The 24,900-nt window shown below is 39.1% G+C and overlaps 1 protein-coding gene across 1 annotated transcript; it reads right to left on the bottom strand.

The window, feature by feature from the left end:
- Nucleotides 1-860: 860 nt before the first annotated feature.
- Nucleotides 861-22,794, bottom strand: LOC129724641 (neurogenic differentiation factor 1). Its single transcript, XM_055679710.1, has 3 exons — nt 22,509-22,794; nt 3,487-3,731; nt 861-1,443 (listed from the first exon to the last, which is right to left on the bottom strand). The coding sequence occupies exons 1-3, from the start codon at nt 22,585-22,587 to the stop codon at nt 1,063-1,065; spliced, it is 705 nt and encodes a 234-aa protein (XP_055535685.1). The 5' UTR covers nt 22,588-22,794; the 3' UTR covers nt 861-1,062.
- Between the last annotated feature and the right edge of the window lie 2,106 nt (nt 22,795-24,900).

Raw genomic sequence — 24,900 nt, forward strand, 5'->3', positions numbered from 1 at the left:
AGCTGACAATCAGCAATTTGTATTTTGTTTTACTGAACATGCAGCAAACGATCTGTCATTTTTATGCAATTGAGCATTACTGAATAATCAGCAAATTTCATTTTGCTGAACAGATTGCTGGAAACACAGCACACCAAAAATCAGCAAAATTTTGCTGGTTTCCAGCAATGTAAATTTGGTGTGTAGTTTCTTGTAACACATTTTTGTCCGCTTAACGGTCAACTAAAAAGGATGTTTTTAATGCGCAAATAATGCCTTTACAATACAGTGCGGTCACATACTTAGACATACGTAACACTGGTGATTTTTTTTGGTACTCTTTGCCCCACATCACCCGGTACCAACACCAGTTTGAACTGCTCGACGAAAATGAATGGAATGAATTTTCTTCATCGCGGCTCTACTCGAGCCCATAACAAAATCCCTCAAGAAACTGTCAACAAGTTGTTTACAAAATCAATGCTGCATTTTTCGAGTGGGAACGAGACAAATGTAGGGCTGCGCAGGTACACAACCTCCATAAACTACTCAAACAGAGGTTTTTTTTTTACAGAGGTTGGTACTTTCGAGTAGTTTATTTTGTAAAGACTTTTTTGGAAGATTTCTTCCTGAGTGTTACGTATGTCTTATGTATGTGGTGCTGTTTCGATTTTCAGTATTTTTTGTTAGATTTCAATGTCATTCGAACAAAAAATACTAACCTCCATTATTTCCTTGAATCCACAGTCTCTCTAAATTCACCGGAAAGTGTTTTTTGGCCGTGAGAAAATCGAAACAGCACTGTAGTTACTTTTCGATACAGTCCATAGAAGATTACGGTATTTTATGCGTATGTGTATTGAATGATAAATTGTACAACATAAAATCATAATAATTTTAGTTTATTCTGATATTTGTTTCTTTGCAAAATAATTTAAATAATACTTTCTGACTTAAAGTTAGTTTTTTTTCTTCCGTATCCTTTAATAGTAATAAAGTACGGGCCGATTTTACACCATTAGTTGTTTTCATGATGCTATTAATCTTCGTCTTTCGAGTGACTAGTGTATATGGAGCATTTTCTCAGTAGCTTGACAAGTGGGTGGCCGCATCCATACCCGCCGTACCTAAATTATGATGATGATGGTTCTGATGCTGCTGCCGGATATGATGAACAATTGCATGATTATGATGATGATGGTGTTGACCTAATCCCAAAGAACTTGATTCGCTGAAATCCATTTCATCTGTTGGAAATGATCCGCCAGCAGATGTTGTCGCCGCTCTAGCCGTCAAAGGCGAGAAACGTGGTGATTTGATATTGCTTTCTGATTTTGGTGGTGCCGCCGTTGCTGTAACGCACGATCGATTGCTGGGCCATTTTTCGAGATTGCCTTGGTTTGGATCTGATTTTCCTTTTGTATTCTCATGTGTTGGCATTGGTTGGAAAATGAACGGCCACGCCTGAAACGGAAATAGTTGAGAGTTTTAGTGTGCTACGTTACCTATGCATGCAAATAGCTTTGTGTATGGCATTAAGCCAAACAATTTGGAGTGCTTCCTGCAGGATGTCTTATGAAATTTGATATTTTTGAATCTCGCTGCCGGGGAAAACACTTCGACTAAACAAACAAACCGCTTGAGTAAGCAGTTATGATGGTGTTAGTTCTCACAAATTTTTGACAGTCGTATGCAAACTTGTTTGCTCAAAATATACTGCACATCTTACTTATTGTATGAAGGTTATTTTGTAACATTGCATAATTATCACAATGGTATGATATGTTTCGGTTACTCTAACAAACTGCTGAGATAGCTGCAATTGTACTTTTAGTAACATTTTTAGAGAATTATGTATTACATGGAAATCTCACTTTTCCTTTCTAATCGAACACAAAATATTCATGAAATAGAGGTTTGCGACAGACCATATACACCGTTTTTCTCATTTTTTTTTACTTTGTTACATTAGATTCGAGTTAGTATGGCTTTTCTTTATTTTTGGTTTCGTGTATTATTTATAATATGTGATTGTTAATTTTAATACGTTTTTCGACCAGTATGAAAAATTCGCACAAGAGAAAGATTTAAGGTTTAAACACAATTGATACGTTGCGGCTGCGTTTGCGGCAATTTGACAGTTAGCCCATACATTTTCTGTCAAATTAACGTCAACGCAACGCGAACGTATCCATTGTGCTTGGGCCTTTATTCCGAACACCACTCCTGAAAGTTCAGACCGTCCAGGAAAAAACCGTACGGTAATTTCTGGCGACATAGCTAATGGAGAAATACAACAAAGTATACAGCAGGGTGGGGCAAAGTGATCGATTTTCCAGAACCCAAACAATCCTAAACTTATCAGATTGGTTTTGCCTTCGCTTGGTGCATTGTATTTCAAATTTGTATGGGAGAACCTGCTTTTTTGCATTTCCCTTTCTAGAGAGCTCAGTGATGTTTTGCCAGTAGAATTTCCATCAGAAGCAACCTGTCGTATCGAGTTTATTCATTTACCTGGATTGAGCAAACAAATGTTGGTGAATGTTCTAGGCAGAGGTAGAATCTACAACATTTTGCAGATGTTACTTCTTACGGAAATCTGACTGACGTCGGTACACTTGTATTGTTATCTTAACTTTGGACTGAAATCTGAAAAAAAAAACAATTGGAGTGTGTTCTTATTTGAGAAGATTTGTGGCTGTGGTGCACTCTCTTTTGTTCCTCTAAAACAAAAGATCGCTAACATAAGCCCGATGCTCAACAAATGTTTCCAAGTTTATTGTTTACGCCATCGAAAGTGTTTGTTTACTAAAGGGTATTGATATCTCTAAACAATTAATTGTTTGCTTGTACGATTCAATTGTGATTTCAACCGTTCAACATAGTCTGTGGAGTGATAGACACGGATACCATAAAATCATAAACCTACCGCACAAAATCCTCGTTTTATGACACATGATCCTTTATTCCACGCAAGCAAGGCGCAGACGTTTCGATGATGAGCCATAAAAATCCACTTTAACGACATCCGCCGCCACACTCTAAGATGAGGAGGCAGAAGAGGCAATTATAGGCAGCTTTCACTCAAGCTGTCACCATCATCATTCGTCTCATTGAATGCACGTTGGCTTGCTTTTTCTAATGATTCATTTTTTCATTCACACAAGACCCATTTGTAGGATAAACTAAAACATCGGCGCCTCTCCCAATTTCAATTCCCTCTCTAATGGTTCGAAAATATTCGTTTAGCTAAGCAGATCTTCTAACGCAAGGTGAAGAAGCCGCAAAGCAGTTGAGGGAATTTTCCCGCGCGGACAAATGATAGGTTCCACCTGGAAAAGTCTACGATTTGTTCTTAGTCAGAGATGGCATAAGTCAATAGCTTCGTCTAAAAATAAACCATAACCGGGTAAACTGTCCGGTTCACGCTAAGTAGTTTCATTCAGATTTTAAAACAAAAGGATCAATTTTATGTTTCATATAATTAGTATCCGCTATGTAACTTACCGTCTTGGCTGGTTGCGCTAGGTTGGTAGAAAATTCATCCACTGATTGACCATTCAAAGTGGCCGCCAGGTAGCTAATGTAGTTTTTCGCTAGTCTTAGGGTGTCTAATTTGGATAATTTCGTATCTACTGGAACCCATGGGATGTTTCGCTTGAGGTTAAAGAACGCCTTCGACAGAACACGCATGCGGGCCCTTTCTCTAGCGTTGGCTGCATTCCGTTGAATGGGGGTCCCTGGTTTGTCGTCTGTACAATAAAATACATACATTAGTAGATAATGGAGCGTTATTGATTATTCGTTAGATAGCGTTTTAATACACAAAGAAACAACATTTTGCATTTAACTGACTCGTTTCCATCTTTGTTTCCAAAAAGTCAATTGAATGGGGACCTTAATTGTTTGTAGCCAGTAACACTTGAAATTTGTATTTATGTTCACTTGAAGGATTTCGCGCCAACTCGACGGGTAGTATCCTCTCAAAATCCAATGAAACTTTTTTGAGAGTTTAGGCCTTACTTAGCATACTTAATTTTTCAATACATATTATTTAATTATAAACTAACATAACTAACATGGAAAAGAACTAAAGTTTTCCTGTATATCTGAGTAATGACAAGAGATAGAGAGAAGTTGTCAAGGGAGGGATTTTTAGAAAACTATCTGAATTTTCTAAAAAAAAAAAAAAAACAAACAAAAAACAAACAATCTTGCACTGAGAAAAATGGATTTAAAAACAAAAAGCGATTTAATTAAACGGCATCGCAGATTTATTTTTTCCAAATTGAATTTTTTAGATAAATGTAGTTTACTAAAAGTCTCCGGAATATAGCAGAATAGGATTTCTTAAGAAAAAAAAAAAGGTTTCTAACAGAAACTTTTACATGTCCAGTAATTTTCACGTTTTTTTGTTTCTGAACTAACATGCGATGTACGATTATGACAAGAGTTAGAGAAAAGTTGTCAAAAGATGACTTTCGAACAATTGTCTGAAATGTTATTTCACCGTCGTAGATTTTTCTTCTGTCCATGTACCAACTGTGTCAATCAAGCGATTTAGGGGGATTTTTTATTCTTGAATAAAAATCGAAGGACGATGATATAAAATTTACAAAAATCACGTTTTGCTCAGGAAATTACGCTCTATTAGATAACTGTATGTTTAAAAATAAAATTAGAAATCCATGAATGGCTAAACAACCCTATGGTCCTGTACACTCAACAGTTGGCCGCGAGTCTATGTCATAATAAACAGAAGATCGAGTTCCGAATGAAAACTTCCTGAGATACTGATCAGTTAAATATATCAGGACGACAATATATCTCGATATTTTGTTACCAACTAGAAAAAATATTTATGAAATTTTGGAAAAGTCTGTCAAGACATGAAAATATATTTTGATGAAAAAGTTGGAAATAATTTTTAGAGACATAATATTGTAGTACATTCATACCGGAATTTGTAAGAAACATTCTAACTAATTCAAATCTTGTTCTATCGATTGATAGCAGGTATAGGATACAAGTTAATACACAAACAGTTCGTAACAAACTATCAAGATATGTTATATCCTGTGATATCCATCAAGATATGTTATATCCTGATATCCTGATATATTTGGTTGATCGGGTAACCCAGTGTAGATTAATCTACATCTAGGAATCCAGCATAGATTAATCTTATTACATGTGGTTGATTATTGCAGTATTTTGACAACCAGCTCTTTGTTGTTGTCTATATATTCAATTTATAGAACAAATATGGGTAAATATTCGTTCAAAAATCATTTGATGGAAGTTTAAACAGAATTGAACAACTTCTAAATGTACTAAGTAACGATTAAATTATTTCTGAGATATAACAGTAATGTCATACATGTCGAAACCACTTTTAATGAGTTTTTTACTAGTCTCTAGAAAAATTAGTTGTATTTTTTTTTCACTTTCAGACCAGTCAAGCTTTTCCATCTTTAGAAGTCAGAATATAATAACAAAAACATAACTGCCAACTTATAGTCAATCGACAAAAAAAAAAGATGCACTTTTGACAAAGATGTTACAATTTCAAAAATTGATTATGATACAGGATCAATCTTGAGTCAATATTTAATTATTTATAAATTACCAATCAACAAGTTTTTTTGTTCGCTGGACGATTTGAAACTGTATCTAACTATCAAATAGAGATCTGTAAAATAATAAATTTTGAAAATATTATGATACTCGATAGCTGGGTACGGATCATATTAAACAATATTAACCCTGAAAAGATAATCATATTTTGGTATGCGTAAAAGGATAATCATGCATCAAAATGACTCCCGACTTTTAAATAATTAAAATGCAAGTTTTTCTTCATAATTTATCTATAAACGATCATCACAGTGTTAACACATCTATGAATAGCAAACACCAGCATTAAGGTTTACATGTTTCTTTATTGATAAAAAAAGACCGAGAAAACCCGACGCACGGTTAGAGAAAAATGGGCGAAATTGCTGCAAGCGAGGAGTCAGATTGACGCAGACTTTCAGAGTTAAACATTTTACATGAATACATAACATACAAATGGTATCGGCTCTATTATCGTCTGGTTTTACCCATGGGCGCAACTAAGGAAAATTTCTAGGGGGGCTAGTTTTCATGTTTGTAATTTTAAAAAACAGAAAAAAGAGTTTTAATATGCTTATTTAATAACGCTTAAAATAGTGTCGTAACAGCAGAAAAAATCACTTCGGGATAGAATCTCCGAAGATGAACTGATCATCTTGAACACAGCGTCAACGCTAACCTCTTTCAGCAACACTGATTTTAAATTGAGGAGAGCCAGGTTTGGTAAACGGCTGGGCAGTGCTTTTTAACAGCACACCCGTACTAGCTGGAATAAAATAGACCCCAGTGTGGTTCAAGGCATAATGCCCTATTCCTACCTCTACGTGTTACCGACTGGGATATGAGCAACCAAGGGAAATCCGGTGAACCGGTGGAAACTTGATCGTATGCTGACAGGAAAGGGGTAGTTTTTCTCCTTAGAGAGCAGCTTGTCTTGTCTGAACCCCACAGGCTAGGGGCGGCTCAAACAGCGACTGATCCGGACCGAACGGATGAACTATGAAATGCGGTGTCTCGCCAGCTACACCTAAGGCGGCAGCCCCGTCGCGAGACTAGGCATCGCAGCCCTAGTAAGGCAGCATACTAAAATAAACATACTACGAAGAATCAAGAATTTAAAACGAACCGGAACAATAGGCAATGACCCAGCCGACGTAATAAGGACGACGATTAGAAGCTCGGTACATGTCACAGTAGATCGCTCAACGCCCCGGATGTCGACTGGATTCTGCTGGATCAGCTAGAATCCCGCCACTTCGACATCGTTGCGCTCCAGGAGCTTTGCCTGAAAAGGGCCGTTCCTTAACCGCGTGGTCATTTTTTGATCACTTTTTATATGGTATTTTGACAAACCCCCCCTTCCCCCTCTTCATGACCACGTGGTTTAGGAACGGCCCCAAAGGAGAGAAGGTACGGTGGATTTGTGACCGCAAGGCACAGTACCACCAAAGCGGTGGCACAACCAATGAGCTTGGTAGCGGTTTTATAGTGCTGGGCAGGATGCAGAGTCGTGTGATGAAGTGGCAGGCAATCAGCGACAGGTTGTGTTTGTTGAGAATAAAAAGCTGGTTCTACAACTACACTATTCCCAATGTGCTCTGCCCTCACGATGCAGAGAAAAAAACGTTCTACGTACAGCTGGAGAAACTTTATGATAGCTGCTCGCCTAGAGACATCAAGATCGTCATTAAGGACATGAACGGGAGGAAAGACTTACATAAGCCGATGATCGGCCCGCACAGCTTGCACACCGTGACGAACGACAACGGCCAGCTATGCACCAACTTCGCAGCTTCCCGCGGGCTGGCAGTCCAAAGTCCCTTCTTTCTTCGACCAACGTACAGCAAAACAATTGACCACATTCTCATCGACGGCCCGTTCTTCTCAGACATTACATACGTACGCACCAATCACAGTGCTGATCGGACATGACCACTTCGATACAAAAAACTACAAAACCCTGATATAACCGGTAGTCCTCTACGGAAGTCTTCGTGGTGTTTTCGAACGGAAGGTGCTGTAGACTATCTGGAGTACAAATGGACGACGGATAACGGCGGCAGCGCATGAACCATAAGCTACAAGCGCTGCTTGGAGAGAACCCCATTGCGCACCTGGCGAAAGACAATAGGTTGCGGTGGACCGGTCACGTCGTAAGGATGCCGAACGACAACCCTTTGAAATCACTTCTCTTCAGCAAACCCTACCAGCACCAGAAAGTAAGGGGCGCAGCGTGCATGATGGCTCGACCAGATCGAAAGAGACTTGCGAGTGATGAGACGTCTGGGAAACTGGTGAAACACAGCCCAAAACCGAGTAAAATGGCGACAACTTCTTGATACAGCACGAGTTACTACAGCTCTTGTCTGACTGGTAAGACGAGTAGAGAGCTAGGTTTGAGAATCGATCCTGGGTGCAGAACTAGTTCTTAGCCAATGAATGACGACATCTCAATTTGTGTTGATTTTGATGCTCTGATAAGTAGTATGGAATGTATTTATATTGAATACAATCATTCTCTTGGAAATTCTAGGGGGGGGCTAAACGCTTTCTAGGGGGGCTTCAGCCACCCCTAGCCCCCCCGTAGTTGCGCCCATGGCTTTACCTATTATCGTCCGGGGGCAAATGATATCCTAGAGCTTTAATTTCTTGCATGATCGTTCTTCATGATGCAGAGTATCTTCCTGCAAGATATTAGTTTTCTATGACTTCATTCACCTCCCGGACGATAATTGGACAAACTTGACGATAATAGAGCCGAAACCCTACATAATTAGGAATATTGGTGTTGATACTGGCAACACTCACGGTTACACCGATAAGGAAAATTATACCAGTCGACAAAGGAGTTGTCATATTGATTGAAGGGACAAGGGTTACTCCTCAAAATTTTCCAGCTCATCGTTCTTTTCTAAATTAGACGTCGTACAGTTAAGAACTCCTAGAGAGGTGAGGGAAAGTTGCTAAAATTAACCTTAAATTACCCTTATTCTAAATTAAAACCTAAAACTATTTCTTTCATTTAAAACATTCTAGTAGAATAGATTTCATGCAAATAAAGTTAAAACTACAGTTATTAAAATATCAAAGTGTACGAAAAAGTTAAAATTGTTCTTGGAACACGTGCAAACCTAAATTTGTAAGTTAACCCTAATTAAAACCTGTTACTTTTTTTTTCTCCATCTATAGTTTATTTGACACGGCACAAATACAATTCAATGTTTAACGGCGCCAATTATATCTGGTAGCTTACTTTCTAAAGTATCTTAATAACTAAAAGCAAATTTTTTATCCTCGCTGCCGACTACGAGCTGAAATTAAATCTAACTTAAAGCTAGAATATTTTGCATTAAAAGCACAGGTTTGCTGTTTGATGATTTTCATTGCCATAGGTAAGCAGCATATTAAATTTGTTCCGCTGCTGGGCCAAGATATTACGGACTGGCATATTGGGTTGTTTCCATCGGGCCTTGAGAGTATCGTGCGGGTCTGATTGCTGTTTCCGGATCCGGGGTCTTAACGTGTTCATGTCGTTTGGTTGGATGTAGGCGGAAGGGGATAGGACTAAACTGGGGCGTGGATGGATTTCAGGAAAACGTATATAAGGGACATGTAGGATAGGTCACGGCTCGCCAAGACATCACGAACAGGAACAGCCGGCTGCCTACCTTCGGCCTGCAGGGAAGCAATTAATCTAGACCTGGCGTCACGGTGTACATGGCATGACCAAACAACGTGCTCTATGTCGTGATAACCTTCACCACAGGCACAGATACCACTTTCCCCGAGCCCAACACGACGGAGATGCGCGTCAAATCTATAGTGATTGGACATAAGCAGGGACATCACGCAAATGAAATCCCGACCTACATCCAACCCCTTGAACCACGGGTTCGTCGACGACTTGGGGATTATGGAATGTAACCACCTTCCCAGTTCCCCCTTGGTCCAAGAATTTTGCCAACTGATGATCGTATTCTGACGTACAAATGCAAAAAATTCATTTAAGGCAATTGGTCTTTCATAAATATCACCGTTTGTTGCGCCCACCTTAGCCAAAGAGTCCGCTTTCTCATTACCCGGTATCGAGCAGTGAGAAGGGACCCACGCTAAGGTAATCTGAGTAGATTTTTCGGATAAAGCACTCAGATGTTCCCGTATTTTCTCCAGGAAATACGGAGAGTGCTTAACATCTTTCATCGATCGGAGAGCCTCAATGGAACTGAGACTGTCCGTAAAGATGAAATAATGGTCCGTGGGCATTTTTTCGATAATCCCTAGGGTGTACTGAATTGCAGCTAATTCTGCGACGTAAACAGAAGCAGGGTTATCGAGCTTATGGGAGACGGTTAAATTGTTATTGAAGATACCGAAGCCAGTGGACCCATCAAGAAGTGATCCGTCAGTGTAGTACATATTGTCGCAGTTGATGTTTCGATATTTATTGGAAAAAATTTTAGGGATCTGCTGCACGCGTAAATGATCCGGGATTCCACGAGTTTCTTCTATCATGGATGTATCGAAAAACACAGTAGAATCAGAAGTATTTGATAAGTCGACACGATTTGGAATATTCGAAGAAGGGTTAATATTTTGGGACATGTGATTGAAATACAATGTCATAAAACGGGTTTGAGAATTAAGTTCGATTAACCTTTCAAAATTTTCAATCACGGGACGGTTCAAGACCTCACATTTGATTAGAATACGAGAAGACAGGCTCCAGAAGCGGTTTTTCAATGGTAGTACTCCAGCTAAGATCTCCAAACTCATCGTATGGGTCGATTGCATGCAACCCAAGGCGATACGCAAACAACGATATTGTTTTCGCTCCAGTTTGATCAAATGTGTGTTTGCTGCGGAGCGGAAGCAGAAACACCCGTACTCAATAACAGACAGTATCGTTGTTTGGTAAAGCCTTATAAGGTCTCCTGGGTGGGCTCCCCACCATTGTCCGGTTAGTGTATGAAGAAAATTTACTCTTTGTTGACATTTTTTCATCAGATACCTCACGTGACAACCCCAGGTGCTTTTAGAGTCGAACCAGACACCAAGATATTTGTGTACCAAAACCTGAGAAATCGTTTTACCCATTATTTGTGTTTGAAGCTGAGCAGGTTCATGCTTCCTAGAAAAAACTACTATCTCAGTCTTCTCCGGAGAGAATTCGATACCTAGCTGTAAAGCCCAAGCAGACAAATTGTCCAAGGTATCTTGCAATGGTCCTTGCAAATCGGCAGCTTTGGCTCCTGTAACAGAGATTACACTGTCGTCTGCAAGTTGTCTTATCATGCATGAATTTGCCAGACATTCGTCGATGTCATTCACATAAAAGTTGTAAAGAAGGGGGCTTGAACATGAGCCCTGGGGAAGACCCATGTAGCTAATTCGAAAAGTTGCCAAATCGCCGTGCGTAAAATGCATGTGCTTTTCAGACAGCAAATTGTGCAAAAAATTGTTCAAAATTGGAGAAAATCCTTGTCGGTGAAGTTTACCCGAAAGAATGTCAATAGAAACGGAATCAAAAGCCCCCTTAATGTCTAAGAACGCAGACGCCATTTGTTCTTTGCGAGCATACGCCAGCTGAATATCTGTTGAAAGCAACGCAAGACAATCATTCGTCCCTTTGGCGCGGCGGAAGCCAAATTGAGTATCTGATAGTAGACCATTTGATTTGACCCAATGGTCTAAACGACGGAGTATCATTTTTTCCATCAATTTCCGGATACAGGATAGCATTGCAATCGGCCTATAAGAGTTGTGATCAGAAGCTGGTTTCCCTGGTTTTTGGATGGCGATCACCTTCACTTGCCTCCAATCCTGCGGTACAATGTTTTGCTCCAGGAACTTATTGAACAAGTTCAACAAGCGCCTCTTGGCATTGCCGGGTAGATTCTTCAACAAGTTGAATTTGATTCTATCTAACCCAGGCGCGTTATTGTTACAGGACAGGAGGGCAACTGAAAATTCTGCCATCGTAAAAGGTGATTCTATCGCGTCGTGACCCGGAGACGTATCGCGAACAAAGTTTTGCGCAGGAACAGAGTCCGGACATACTTTCCTGGCAAAATCAAATATCCACCGACTTGAAGACTCCTCGCTTTCATTGACCGTTACGCGATTCCGCTTTCTTCGGGCTGTGTTCCAAAGAGTGCTCATCGATGTCTCCCTGGACGTCTCGTTCACGAACCGACGCCAATATCCGCGTTTCTTTGCTTTAGCCTGGCTTTTAAGCTTGGTATTAAGCTCCGAATACCGTATATAGTCGTCGGGTATACCTCCCTTCTGGAAGGCCAAAAACGCGTCGGATCTTTGCGTGTAGACATCGGAGCACTCTTGGTCCCACCACGGAGTGGGAGGCCGTTCTTTGATCGTTACGCCGGGATATTTCTTCGTTTGGGCTTGCAACGCGGCGTCGAGAATCAAGCCCGCGAGGAGGTTGTATTCTTCAAGTGGTGGATGATGTTGAATCGACTCGACCGCTTTTGAAATCATTTCCTTGTATAACTTCCAATCGACATTCCGTGTGAGGTCATACGGAATGTCAATTGGTCGCATGCGGGTTGACCCGTTTGTAATTGAAATAAGAATAGGCAGATGGTCGCTACCGTGAGGATCGAGGATTACCTTCCATGTGCAATCCAACCGTAGCGACGTCGAAAATAAGGATAGATCCAAAGCGCTTGGGCGCGCTGGAGGTTTCGGGATACGTGTCATTTCACCGTTGTTTAAAATAGTCATGTCGAAGTCATCGCAAAGGTTATAGATTAAAGAGGAGCGGTTATCATTGTAAGGGGAACCTCAAGCCACACCATGAGAGTTGAAGTCTCCCAAAATCAAACGTGGCGAGGGAAGAAGTTCTATTAAATCAATACAAAGCTCTTTACCTTGTATTGTCATTTGACATGCGACAACTTCGATGCCTGGATTCGAGGGGAGGTTAATACGATAGAAAGAATAGCACTTTTTAATCCCTAAAAGTACTCCTCCATATGGGGTGTCTCGATCAAGGCGAATAATATTAAAATCATGGAAGTTGAGATCAATATTTGAAGTAAGCCAAGTTTCACAAAGGGAAAATGCATCGCATTTGTTTTTATTTATCAAAACTTTAAACGAATCAATTTTTGGTAAAATACTTCTACAATTCCACTGTAAGACAGAGATAGAATCCTTCATATACGCAATTGAATTAGGCATCGAAGGATACAATCGCTGCAAGGAGGGGCCATTGGGCAGTCAAGTGCTTCAAAAATGATCTAACTGTTGGGAGGAATGCTGTAAGAAAAATTTAAATTGGATCGGGTACATTGAAATTTTCAAAAATCCAGTCCACAATGTCAGAAAATTTCACTAATCCAGAGTTTGTTTCATCAACTGGATGTGCAAAAGGAACAACTGGGGTTTTAGATGTTCCTGGCAGTGCTGGGAACTCCTTCTGGGACTGTAAATTTGCAAGCCCAGGAGGAGTTTGCTTCGGTTTTTCCGCAGCACTGTTTGGTTTGTTCGTACTTTTCATCACACTTTGGGAAATCTTAGGACCTTTACGGGGAAGTTTAGGAGAAGAAACATTTTTCCTCTTCCTAGACTCCCCAGGATTGGCATAAGATGTTCCCGCTGATGAATCGTCAGAATCGGTTTCATCAGAGGACAACAGATCAAAGGGGTTCGATGTTATGGTAGAAGTGGTCACGGTCTTCTTCAGCATCTCAGCATAAGAACGCTTTGAACGCTCCTTAAGTGATCGCTTGATTTTATCTCTGCGCTGCATGTACACCGGGCATGTCGAGAGCTCATGCTGGTTTTCCCCACAGTGAATACATTTTTCAGCATTAACACTGCAAGAATCTTCCGCATGAGTCTCCCCACACTTGCTACATCGTGCCCTATTGCAGCAGTAGGCGGCTGTGTGGCCTAACTGCTTGCAATTGGTGCAATTCATAACACGGGGTACATACAATCGCACAGGCAGACGAACCCGGTCGATCGAGACGTGGCTAGGGAGTGCAGATCCGGCAAACGTAACGCGAAACGAGTCTGACGGAGTGTAAACTTTTATACCGCCGACGAGAGACATGGACCGCAATTGCTTACAATCCAAAATCTTCGCCTGTGTTTCGGTATTTTTGAAGCAACCGGTTGCGCTTTTTAGGATACACTCGACAGACAGACTCGAATCGGTTATGACACCGTCGATCTCCACATCTCGTGCGGGTATGTAAACGCGATACTCGCGTGTAAAGAGCTCAGAGCAAGCGATAGCATTGGCCTGTGTCAGATCACTGACCACGACACGGAGCTTGTTAGGTCGGACCTTGGAAATTTCGGTCATGGCCTTGTACCCCTTCGTCAGGTCTTTAGAAATTTGCAGTATGTTTGATCGCTTTGAATTCACTCCTGCCTTTGGACGAAAATAAACAGTATAGCTGCCCTGTTGAGATCCGTCCGGGTAAAGCCTGGGGCGAGGGGGGACTGGAGAATGAACAGGGGAGGGGGTAACAGAAGGGTCAGGGTCAGGGGGGCTCGGGGATGGTGGCACGGGAGGCAAGGAATCTATATCCATCGCGCTAAATGTAGTGCACTAGTGCACTAGCGCCGACAAGAACACGTACCTATTTACTTCTTCCTTCCAGCAGTGGTTGTCCGATCGTTCGAAGCTGCACCCAAAGCAGCCAGCAGCACCAGTACAGCAGCACCAATACAGCCACCAGCAGTGAGCCGGGTGTGAGATCACTCAGCACAGCGACACGACTCGACTGTCAAATGATGGCCTTGAATTAGAAAGATCTATTCACTGTGCACAGATCAAAACTGCAGCTGGTATTTTGCACCAATACAGCCAAAGTTGCGAGCCGGGTACAGAACGTAGCGACACAACTCACAATCTAGTTGGCCTTTAGCGCGAATAATACACTCTTTTGTTTGGCTATTCGTACACACGGACCGGATTGTAATAGAACGACCACTTTGCACGTCCGTTTCTGTCGAGTGTTCGACGCGGAATGTAAACCTGTTACTTGAATTATTGTTAAAATAAAAATAAATTTACAGCTAAAGCTACATTACAACAAATTAAAAGCGTTGTGATTTGCTATCGAAATCAGCCCACGGACGTTCAGGAACAATTGGGGAAAAAACAGCGTAACATCAGGGGCCTATAAACGTCAACATTTTGCCTACCAACCATAAATTCTTCGATACAAGAAACTACAAAACCCTGATATCACCGGTAGTCCTCTACGGACGTCTTCGTGGTGTTTTCGAACGAAAGGTGCTGTGGACTATCTGGAGTACAAACGGACGACGGATAACGGCGGCAGCGCATGAACCATAAGCTACAAGCGCTGCTTGGAGAGAACCCCATTGCGCACCTGGCGAAAGACAATAGGTTGCGGTGGACCGGTCACGTCGTAAAGATGCCGAACGACAACCCTTTGGAATCACTTCTCTCCAGCAAACCCTACCAGCACCAGAAAGTAAGGGGCGCAGCGTGCATGATGGCTCGACCAGATCGAAAGAGACTTGCGAGTGATGAGACGTCTGGGAAACTGGTGAAACACAGCCCAAAACCGAGTAAAATGGCGACAACTTCTTGATACAACACGAGTTACTACAGCTCTTGTCTGACTGGTAAGACGAGTAAAGAGCTAGGTTTGAGAATCGATCCTGGGTGCAGAACTAGTTCTTAGCCAATGAATGACGACATCTCAATTTGTGTTGATTTTGATGCTCTGATAAGTAGTATGGAATGTATTTATATTGAATACAATCATTCTCTGGAAAATTCTAGGGGGAGGCTAAACACTTTCTAGGGGGGGGGGCTTCAGCCATCCCTAGCCCCCCCGTAGTTGCGCCCATGGTTTTACCTATTATCGTCCGGGGGCAAATGATATCCTAGAGCTTTAATTTCTTGCATGATCGTTCTTCATGATGCAGAGTATCTTCCTGCAAGAGATTAGTTTTCTATGACTTCATTAACCTCCCGGACGATAATTGGACAAACTTGACGATAATAGAGCCGAAACCCTACATAATTAGAAATATTGGTGTTGATACTGGCAACACTCACGGTTACACCGATAAGGAAAATCATACCAGTCGACAAAGGAGTTGTCATATTGACACTGTAACCCAGCCGTCGAAGGAGTTGTCACCGATTGCAGGGACAAGGGTTACTCCTTAAAATTTTCCCCCACGGACGTTCAGGAACAATTGGGGAAAAAACAGCGTAACATCAGGGGCCTATAAACGTCAACATTTTGCCTACCAACCATAAATTCATCACGGCGGTAATATTTCATTTCAAATGCTTACAAAACTTATCTTATTCATTGAAAGTGCACATTGTACTGAAAACAAATGTTGAGCTCTTGTTTTTTCGCATCTAAAACGACATTCACTCGAGAATAAGCCTACCGACAAAATGGGACGTTTACTCTATTTCACTTTGTTTAGGGCAAACCAACCAAAAAGTGGGTACCAGAAACACTGGTACCAGAATCAATGAGTGGTAGATGGAAAATGTATGGAGTTTGACAGCCACAAGAGCCCCCTGCGTAACATACATATTACCAACCAGAACAGAAAAAAAAACAATGCATGTACAAAACTAACCAGAAACTTAAAGCAGCTGTACTTAGAATTCTGAAAATATGCGCTTGTATAAAAATTTGCAATGAAAGGCTAGGCTGGATTTGTATACGAGTGCTACCTGAATACCTTTATAGAATAGACAACGCGATAAAATTGACGATGTCAATACATATATTGTTTACGGGTAATACTCTGTCTAACATTCATCTTTACATGGTACCGTTGTTGATATTATATTTTGCAGTATGCTGAAGTATCATGTTTTTCAGAACAAAATAGAGATAGCTTTTCTAAATGAATTTTTAGATTGCATGTATGTATATAGTAAAATATAAATTGTATTACACCCGATTCTTTTTCTGCACGGGAGATGCGTCCCGTGTAAAAAAATCCGCGTTATTTCGAGAAACCATAAAAAAGAGTGATATTTCGAGAAACTGTGCAAAAAAAAATGGCGTGTAAAAAAATTCCGTATAAAATAACACCGTTCAAAAAAAGAATCGGATGCACAATTTTTTTTCGCACGGAGGTTTCGTCTCTTGCAAAAACAAGCGTGTTAAGACAAGCCGTGCTATTTCGAAAAACCGTGCAAAACAAGGGAATAAAGAAATCCGTGTAAAGAAGGATCGTGCAAAAAAAAACCCGGTGTATATAATACAAAATATAAGACGAGGAAACGCATCAACGCAAACAACGGTTAAAAGTATTCAGAAGTTCGACAAGCCTTCATTCTTGCCCCTGGTATACAGGAAAACAATGAGAATACACTAAGGTCGCTTTTTACGCGGGGGATGCGTTCCAAATTTGTATGGGCCCGTGTAAAAAACGACTTTTTTGAGTTGCAAATATAACAAAGAAAACCGTCCGAAAACGTTCAAATCTCGTTTGAATATGATAGTGGCCAATCTAGAGACCAAAATGCAATATTTTAAATTTTGAGTATTTACACCAAAAATTGTGATTTTTTTTGAAAACTGATATATGATCACTCGTGGCCTAAAACGGAAAACGTGATTGAAATGAGGTCGATATATATATATATATGGAGGAAAGCAACCCGCGTGAAAAAACCGCCTAAAAAGCGACCTTACTGTATATCCATGTTTTGGGATCATCTTCAGTTAACGTTAAGTCCTATTTTCTTAATTAGTTGATGGTTTCATTATTTGACTTTTATTGTCAACTTTTCCTATGAAATATTTGTATTCAGCACACGCTCTATTTTAACATTTTATATGAAAATTACACAAAACATTGATTTGAGATAAGAAAATCACCAATTAAAAATTTGGGAAGCTCGCTTCCCTTGATTCTTGAGGACCTCTTTTTTCTGGGAATGACTGCACGAAGGTACTTATCTTTGCACTTGTTTCTTGGTCTCATGAACAGTGCTCACTACAACCTGGCAAAAACTAGTCCAAATGTTGCAGAAGCATGTGCTCGGGCCGCAAACGTGACCAGACACGGTTTCGTTGAAATTGCCGTGGTCTACTAGCAAAACAGGATGCTTTGAATGAAGCCGGTCTTGAAGAATTTGCTCTTATAATCCAAAATTGCTGCTCGCTTATCGAAAAATGCTTTGGCATGGACCTTGTTGATGTATACCTGCAAACTATCAAAGAGTTTTATGACAGTTGAATAGCCTTAGAACTTTCAGCAACATCAAAGTTTCATGTAATGAATTTTGAGTTTCATGTATAAGAATTTTGTGTAAGTGCCAACAAAGATCTCGGACAGTTTTTAGAGTAGACCATTGAAGCCATTCATCGAAATTTTTCCAAAACATGAATGAATTACAAAATTCCAAAGACTTATAAAAACTGTCAGAGAAATATATTCAGGGGTGTCGTTGGATATAATCGTAACTAGATTTAAATTTAACTGTGTATGCTTACAAAAATAGATTAATGTGAAAAAAAGTAAATGGATCAAACTAAAGTTTGTTTCTTATTTTAACTTACAGTACGCATATTAACTAAAATTTAAGTATGTTTCAATCATCAACTTGGAAAATAAAATCAGAAATAAAATATTGGAGCTATAATGTACCTTTGTAGTTTGTATAGGAAGATTAAAAACTATATTCAACTTTTGACGTATTTTATATTGTATTATGTTAAAAATTATAAATTATTGCAAGTGATTCGGTTAAGAGTAAAAAATTTTCTCAATTTTATTCGTACTGATGTTACACGATTTGTATGGTTCAACAATCAAATCGTAAAATTTAAGGTAAAAAACACCAAAAATTTTTAAAGATAATGACTCAAACTGACTTGTGGTGAAAGTAAATCCAAGGTATATCAAAGTGTGATAATTTGGCACTTTGGACACTCTGTGTACCGTAAAATAAATGTAGAGCGTCTCCGTTTTTTCTACGTTTTTACGCGTTTTTTGAAATACCGCGGATTTTCGAATTACGTGATTTGTCACGTAAATTTTCGAGTTACTGCATTTTTTACGGGTATGTATCTTCCGCATTAAGAAAAAGCAAGCATACACATTTAAAATTTACTGCCGAGTCTCGGTTATTTACTACTTAGAACGGTACCACTAAGTGCTCGGTAAAAAAAAAATGACAGCTGTCACATTTTTCGTTAATTAGCGTAAATTAGCGGATATCAGCGGTATATTTCAAGTATGTACCTAAACTGTGTACCTTCCACGACATTTCAATTCACGACATTTCAATAAAGCTGACTATTTTTACGACTGGCTACAGTCGTCGTTCGATAACTGGAACATGTTTACATTGCAGTTATCGAATGTCGTTCGATTACTGCAACACTTGACACATGCCAAAATTTAGAGGGGGTCCGTCAGTACCATTTTTGTTCTCAATGATGTCGAAATGTATTTTTTAATGGAATAGTGGCAAAAACAGCAGAAAAGTAAAATAGGCAAGCATTCCGATTAATCAATTTAATATTCATATTTCCGCATCATAATTTATAGCGTTTTAGTAACTACTTTACATAACCAATATGTAGGCGAAGAAAAAGTTCATCACTACAATAGACCATTTTACGAGACGTTTCTGAACTCAATTCATGAATGAAATTTTGACAGAAAGCTAAATAATGCACACAGGATTTTTTTTTGTCTTATAATAATTACGGAAAGTGAACCACATAACATGGTGATTTTGCTTCATTGATTAATAGTGGAGATCTATAATCTCCCATCTAGAATGAAGAGACAACAATTAAACGAAATAGAAAAAAAATCGAGAGAAATGAAAGAGTTTGAAATATTTTTAGAGATTACACAATTTTCATTTTCGAATGCATTCAGAATCCCCCCGCGATATCGGTCACTTCAATGTCAAATATGACTTTGACATCAGATTTGACGGACTGCAGTCCGATAACTGCAAAGTTGTTGCAGTTATCGGTCTTGCAGTTAAAAAGCGTTGCAGTTGAAAGCCTTGCAGTTATCGAACGGCGACTGTATTTGAATACGAGCGTTCCTCAATATAATATTCATATTGTAGGGCAGAGCGGAGCTATTCGGTCATTTTTAGTAAAAACGTTCTGTAACTTTTTGTAGATCACATTATTCTATAGCATCTATAAAAAATATGAAACACGCAAAACAGTTTGAAATTTTACGCATATTTAACACACTTCAAATTTATTGCCGAGTCTCGGTAATTTTTGCCGAGAACGGCACCGCTGAGTGCTCGGTTTAATAACAGCAGTCACATTTTTTCGTAAATCTCGTTTCAAGCTAACCGAAATTTCGACACTAAATATTACCGAGCTCTCACTACCGAGATTACGGATATTTAGTGCCGAAATTTCACTTAGATGAACCGAGATTTACGAAAAAATGTGACAGCTTTTAACCGAGCACTCAGTGGTGCCGTTCTCGGCAAAAATTACCGAGACCTGGCATTAAATTTTAAGTGTGTATGTTTTTGAGGGGATTTCAAAATATCCAATTATCCCCTCAGGTGGGTAAATCGGTCAGAGTGTGGGGTAAATTAAACGTTTCTTCTTTCGGAAATACAGTTCAGTTACTTTTCCAAACAAAACACATTCAACACATTTCTAGAGACACATTTCAAAAGGTCCTATCTGCTTTGATCGATCACTTTCATTCAATCACCACAACTCACACCTTTTATGACGCGTTTTCTGTACAAGTTGATAGCGGAGGGATCATTCTTGCCTTCTGAATGAAAACCACGCTTGGGAGAGTCACTAGAGCTGAACGAAACGATGAAAGCAGATAGGGCCTAGGATGTTCATCTAGATTTGTATTCAGTTTTTAATCAACACTATACAATGCACTAAAATATTCATAAAAATGAAGATGGTGTCAGCTGTAACTTTTACCAAACTGTTAATAGTTTCAAATAACTGGTTTTGCCAAACAGAGCACAAGCTGTCTTCGCTTGGCTTAAGTTTGTATCACGAAATGCATTGTTGCTACGTACCACCGAGCATACCAAATAGACCAACTAGCCCCTCATGTATTAAATATGAAAATTACTTAAAATATGTGAAAAGAGAATTTTGGCGAAAGTTTGCATTACACAGTTTAGAACCAGTAAAAGGACTTGAACCTGATTTATTTCAATGTGGCTTGCAATGTTCAGACAAAAAGTATCTACAGCCGTGTAGAAATGATGTCCAATTTGGTACCAACCTGTATTTATTGTATATCCTAATTAAAACTGCACTTCAATTTGACATTCGGTTTCTTTGGTTATTTACTACATATCACCCATATAACATGAATTTTTTATGCGTAAATTTGAAGATATCCTCATTGACCAACTTACCCCGTGATCTACTAGCCCCGCTCTATTTTACGTTATAATGAATGTACAGTAAAGTCTTTTTTTTACACGGCTTTATTTTATACGTTTTTTACGACGATTTTTCAAATAACGCGATTTTTTACGCCGTTTTCTCAAATAACGCAGTTTTTTACACGTTTTTTTTGCACGATTTTTCGTCTTCGCGTAAAATTTTTACAGTAAGTAACAGTAACGGTAACAGACTATAGTAGGCTGTTTATTACATAGTTTCATTTTTACACAATTTTTAATGAGGTTTTTCCAAATAATGCGGTTTTTTACACGTTTTTTTGCACGGTACCGTAAACTGGGGTGACTTTGATCACTGTACCTCTTTTCTGAAGGTGTGGTAAAAAAGCGCTCGTAGTGCTTGGGATTTGTCGTAATCTTCACTGATTATGTGGATATATGTTCGCATTGCTACTATTCATGCATTTCCTGCTATTTAAAGAGTGTTTTCATGCTAAAATATTATTTGAAAATAAAGTGTATTTTTGGCGATTTTTGTTGCATACAAACAATCGGTTCAAGCAGATTCAAAACAACAAGTTGCAATACGTAAAGTGTTTTTATTTTGTTCCCAGATTAGTTCTTAAGATGAACAAATATTATAACAATACTTTTTATTGTTATTTTGCAAGTTTTTCCTCGAAGGCAATGTTGAGTCCCAATTTTCTCCACAGCGTATTACATATTTCTTCTTAACAAAAACCCAAGACGTGAAGTAACATGCAAATTTGGACAATTTCATAAGGCATATTCCTCGTGGACTAGTTTTTGATGATTTTAGACCACCTTCCCTCTCAGTGAATAATCATTCATATATATTCTAAAAATTTTGTATGAATCTTGGATATTCGCCATTATAAACTGTTCACGTAGAATGTGAATGGCCCCCAAATTGCTTTCCATATTTATAAACTCGTTTAAGTCGTTTTAGGAAGTTCAATTTAGTGAAAGTAGCAAAGTGTTACTCCAAATTCATCAAAACAATGAAGTGGTCAAAGTCACCCCGTAATGACTATTGGTGTAAAATTTTTAGAGCATATTTAAAAACAGCAAAATTGTTGCTAAACTTTTGAAGTAGTGACTGAATCTTTTCCAATGCATGCCAGTACTTATTTTAAAAATATCAAAGAATATTGTTTTCAGTATATTCTGAAAATATTTGAGATACAATCAAAAAAGTGATCAAAGTCACCCCAGTTTACGGTACGCAGAATCGTGCAAAAAAGAACTTAACTGTAGTTTATATTTGCTTAGCGAATTACGAAATAGTTTGATAAAATTTGTGCATGTTAATTAATCATTTCATTTAAATTGAGGTGTCGCTTTGAACGTTTTCTAATAGTTAGTTCTAATTGCGAAAACAGAATTGAATACCAATGCATAAAAAATCAAGTGGTTCTAAAGAGTCACTCCTTCGGTCAATTCACTTATCAGTTATTGACAACTAATTGCATACACATAACAATCACATTTTTCACACCTAATCCACTAATTCTGAACATACCATTGGAACTCAATTCATCGTCGAATCCATCTTCTAACAGGTCTAAGTTAGGTGATTTAGCACGTTTTCGTTTAGGCATTTTGCACAATTTTCTGCTGACACGTTTCAGTATCAGTATCACTGGAAAGCACTTATGACAATGGGAATTCTTCTCGATTATTGATCACTGTACATCGCGCGACTTTGTCCTTTTTGATAACCAAAAACATAATATAGCGAAGCAGTATGATCTTGAGTTGCTCAAGACGCAGCTAAAATACTACTATTAGGTTCAACAACAATTTTCCTTCGCGAGCCGACTTTTAAGTCATAGATCCTGAAGATTTTCATCTTCACATGGTTTGTTTATTTTACATTTTCCTTTATTCTGTTTACTCACACGAGAAACTTCGCTTGCGCTGTAAGCGCATATAACCGACATAACGCACGCGTCTTACGGCTATCTGCGTGCTCGTCTTTCTCCAACAAAGCTCTGCTTTGAGTCTGGTGGGAGGAGCCAGCTAATTGCTCTGTTGATTTTGGAGTTATTTTATTGGAATAGACGTTCAACCAATCAGTAAATGGGACTGTACGACCTTTTTCGATATTTAGCCTGATGAGAAATAAATCTACCGGTAATTTCACGGGCACCGAATTGGATTCAATCATGTGTATAGAGTTAAAAGTCACCGCCATGGCCGCTTTCCGCATTTCTTGAAGCTATTTGTTTATTTATTTAAGGTACAATTCTGAGAAATGACAGGAGCTTATAACAAGCTCTTCTTGTTTGTTTTTATGTTGAGTAAAGTATTTCTTACAAATAGAAAGATAAACAATAATTCATAGATACGTCATGTTATAGCCATTTACATAGATTACGTTTGGTATTTTTATAAGATTCTGGCGAGTTACTATATTTAATCGTAATGCGTTTCAGTAATATGCATCTATCAAAAATGGGGCAAATTTGACATGTTGAGTTCGATTTTGTACAGACAAACATTTGGAATAAACAGAGTCCGAGAGAAGTCGCGTGTCGTTGTCGTGAAGTCAAGCTTGACAAATTAAGCATAATTTATTATGCTGCTGCTTTCACCGTAAAATAACTTCGGACCACAAAAGAAACGGCTGCATCTTAATGTTTTCCACTTGTGATTGGAAAAAGTTCACTAGTAGTTCCCAGGACGAACGCGACGTAAGTCAGAGAGATCGTATTACGCCCATGTTTGGTTGCATTTTAGGAGTACCTTCTCAGCCCCTTTTTCCAAGCATTTAGGGTTTTGTTTTGTTTTCTTGCAGTGCCCTTCCAAACAGCTAGTGGTAAGCGAATGGCCTCTCGAAAGATTTGGCCCTGTCGCTCGAAATGCGTGCGGAATCGTGTTTCAACAAATTTGTGGTTAATCTGTTCTCACTTCCAAGAGCAAGTAAAGTAACCGTCATAAATTTTCTTTCACAGATCTCGAAGCTATAAGGTGTCATTCATGAGAACAAATGCAATAAATTTCTCAACATTTACGATATCGCGATTGACTTTTACCAAAGATAACTAGAACAAGATACCTAACTTCCATATTTTTCATACATTTTGAATACGACTGATTTTCGACGGTTAGTGCTGCCATCTGATAACCAAAATTCTCATAAAATTGTCACTATGAGCAAAACCGATTTATCGTGCATAGTCCGTCATCGATAGTTGAGCTGCTCAAGATTGTATATGAAAAAGGTTTAGCAGTTTGATCAGCTCGACGCTTAAGATAACATGCAGATTATTGATATTGTCATTATAATGCTATTGACATATTTTTTGCACTTCAAAGTACGAAAGAAAAGTGTGAAATTGACTGTCAGAGTGGGAGTTTATATTGAGGGGTTATATTTATTTTCAGGTCCCATTCTACCAACACTTACAGTTTGATATGACGCAAGCCAGGTTTCAGCACCATTGTGCATATGGTCAGGTTCACCGGGGCACCCGATTTTTGCTTTATCAACCTCGGCAAGAGTGGACAACTTGGCTGGAGAGCGTGCTCATAGCGGTTATCAAGAATTTCTGATGGTACGCTAAATTTTGAATGAAGCGCCGATTATTCTTGATTCTTCCGGACAGTTTCATGTATGAGAACTAAACATTCGTACACGTTATTATCATTTTTCGGATGGCAGCACCGTACAGTCGTCCACATGGATACTGAAAAAATTGTTTCACCTTTCAGCAGTCATGTCTTGGCCTTGTCGTCAGTTGATTTTGACGTTAAGTATACATCATATTAACAGTGTATAAATTAGTTCGACTTTTGCTCACGCGCAGCGACAATCATGTCCGATGAATTCTGCAAGAGTCAGGTATCTTGTTCTAGTCATCTTTGCTTTTACCGAGAACTAATCGGGATTAAAAAAGCCGCAAAACATG

The sequence above is a fragment of the Wyeomyia smithii genome, chromosome 2, assembly GCF_029784165.1.
Source record: "Wyeomyia smithii strain HCP4-BCI-WySm-NY-G18 chromosome 2, ASM2978416v1, whole genome shotgun sequence".
NCBI classification, from domain to species: Eukaryota; Metazoa; Arthropoda; class Insecta; order Diptera; family Culicidae; genus Wyeomyia; species Wyeomyia smithii.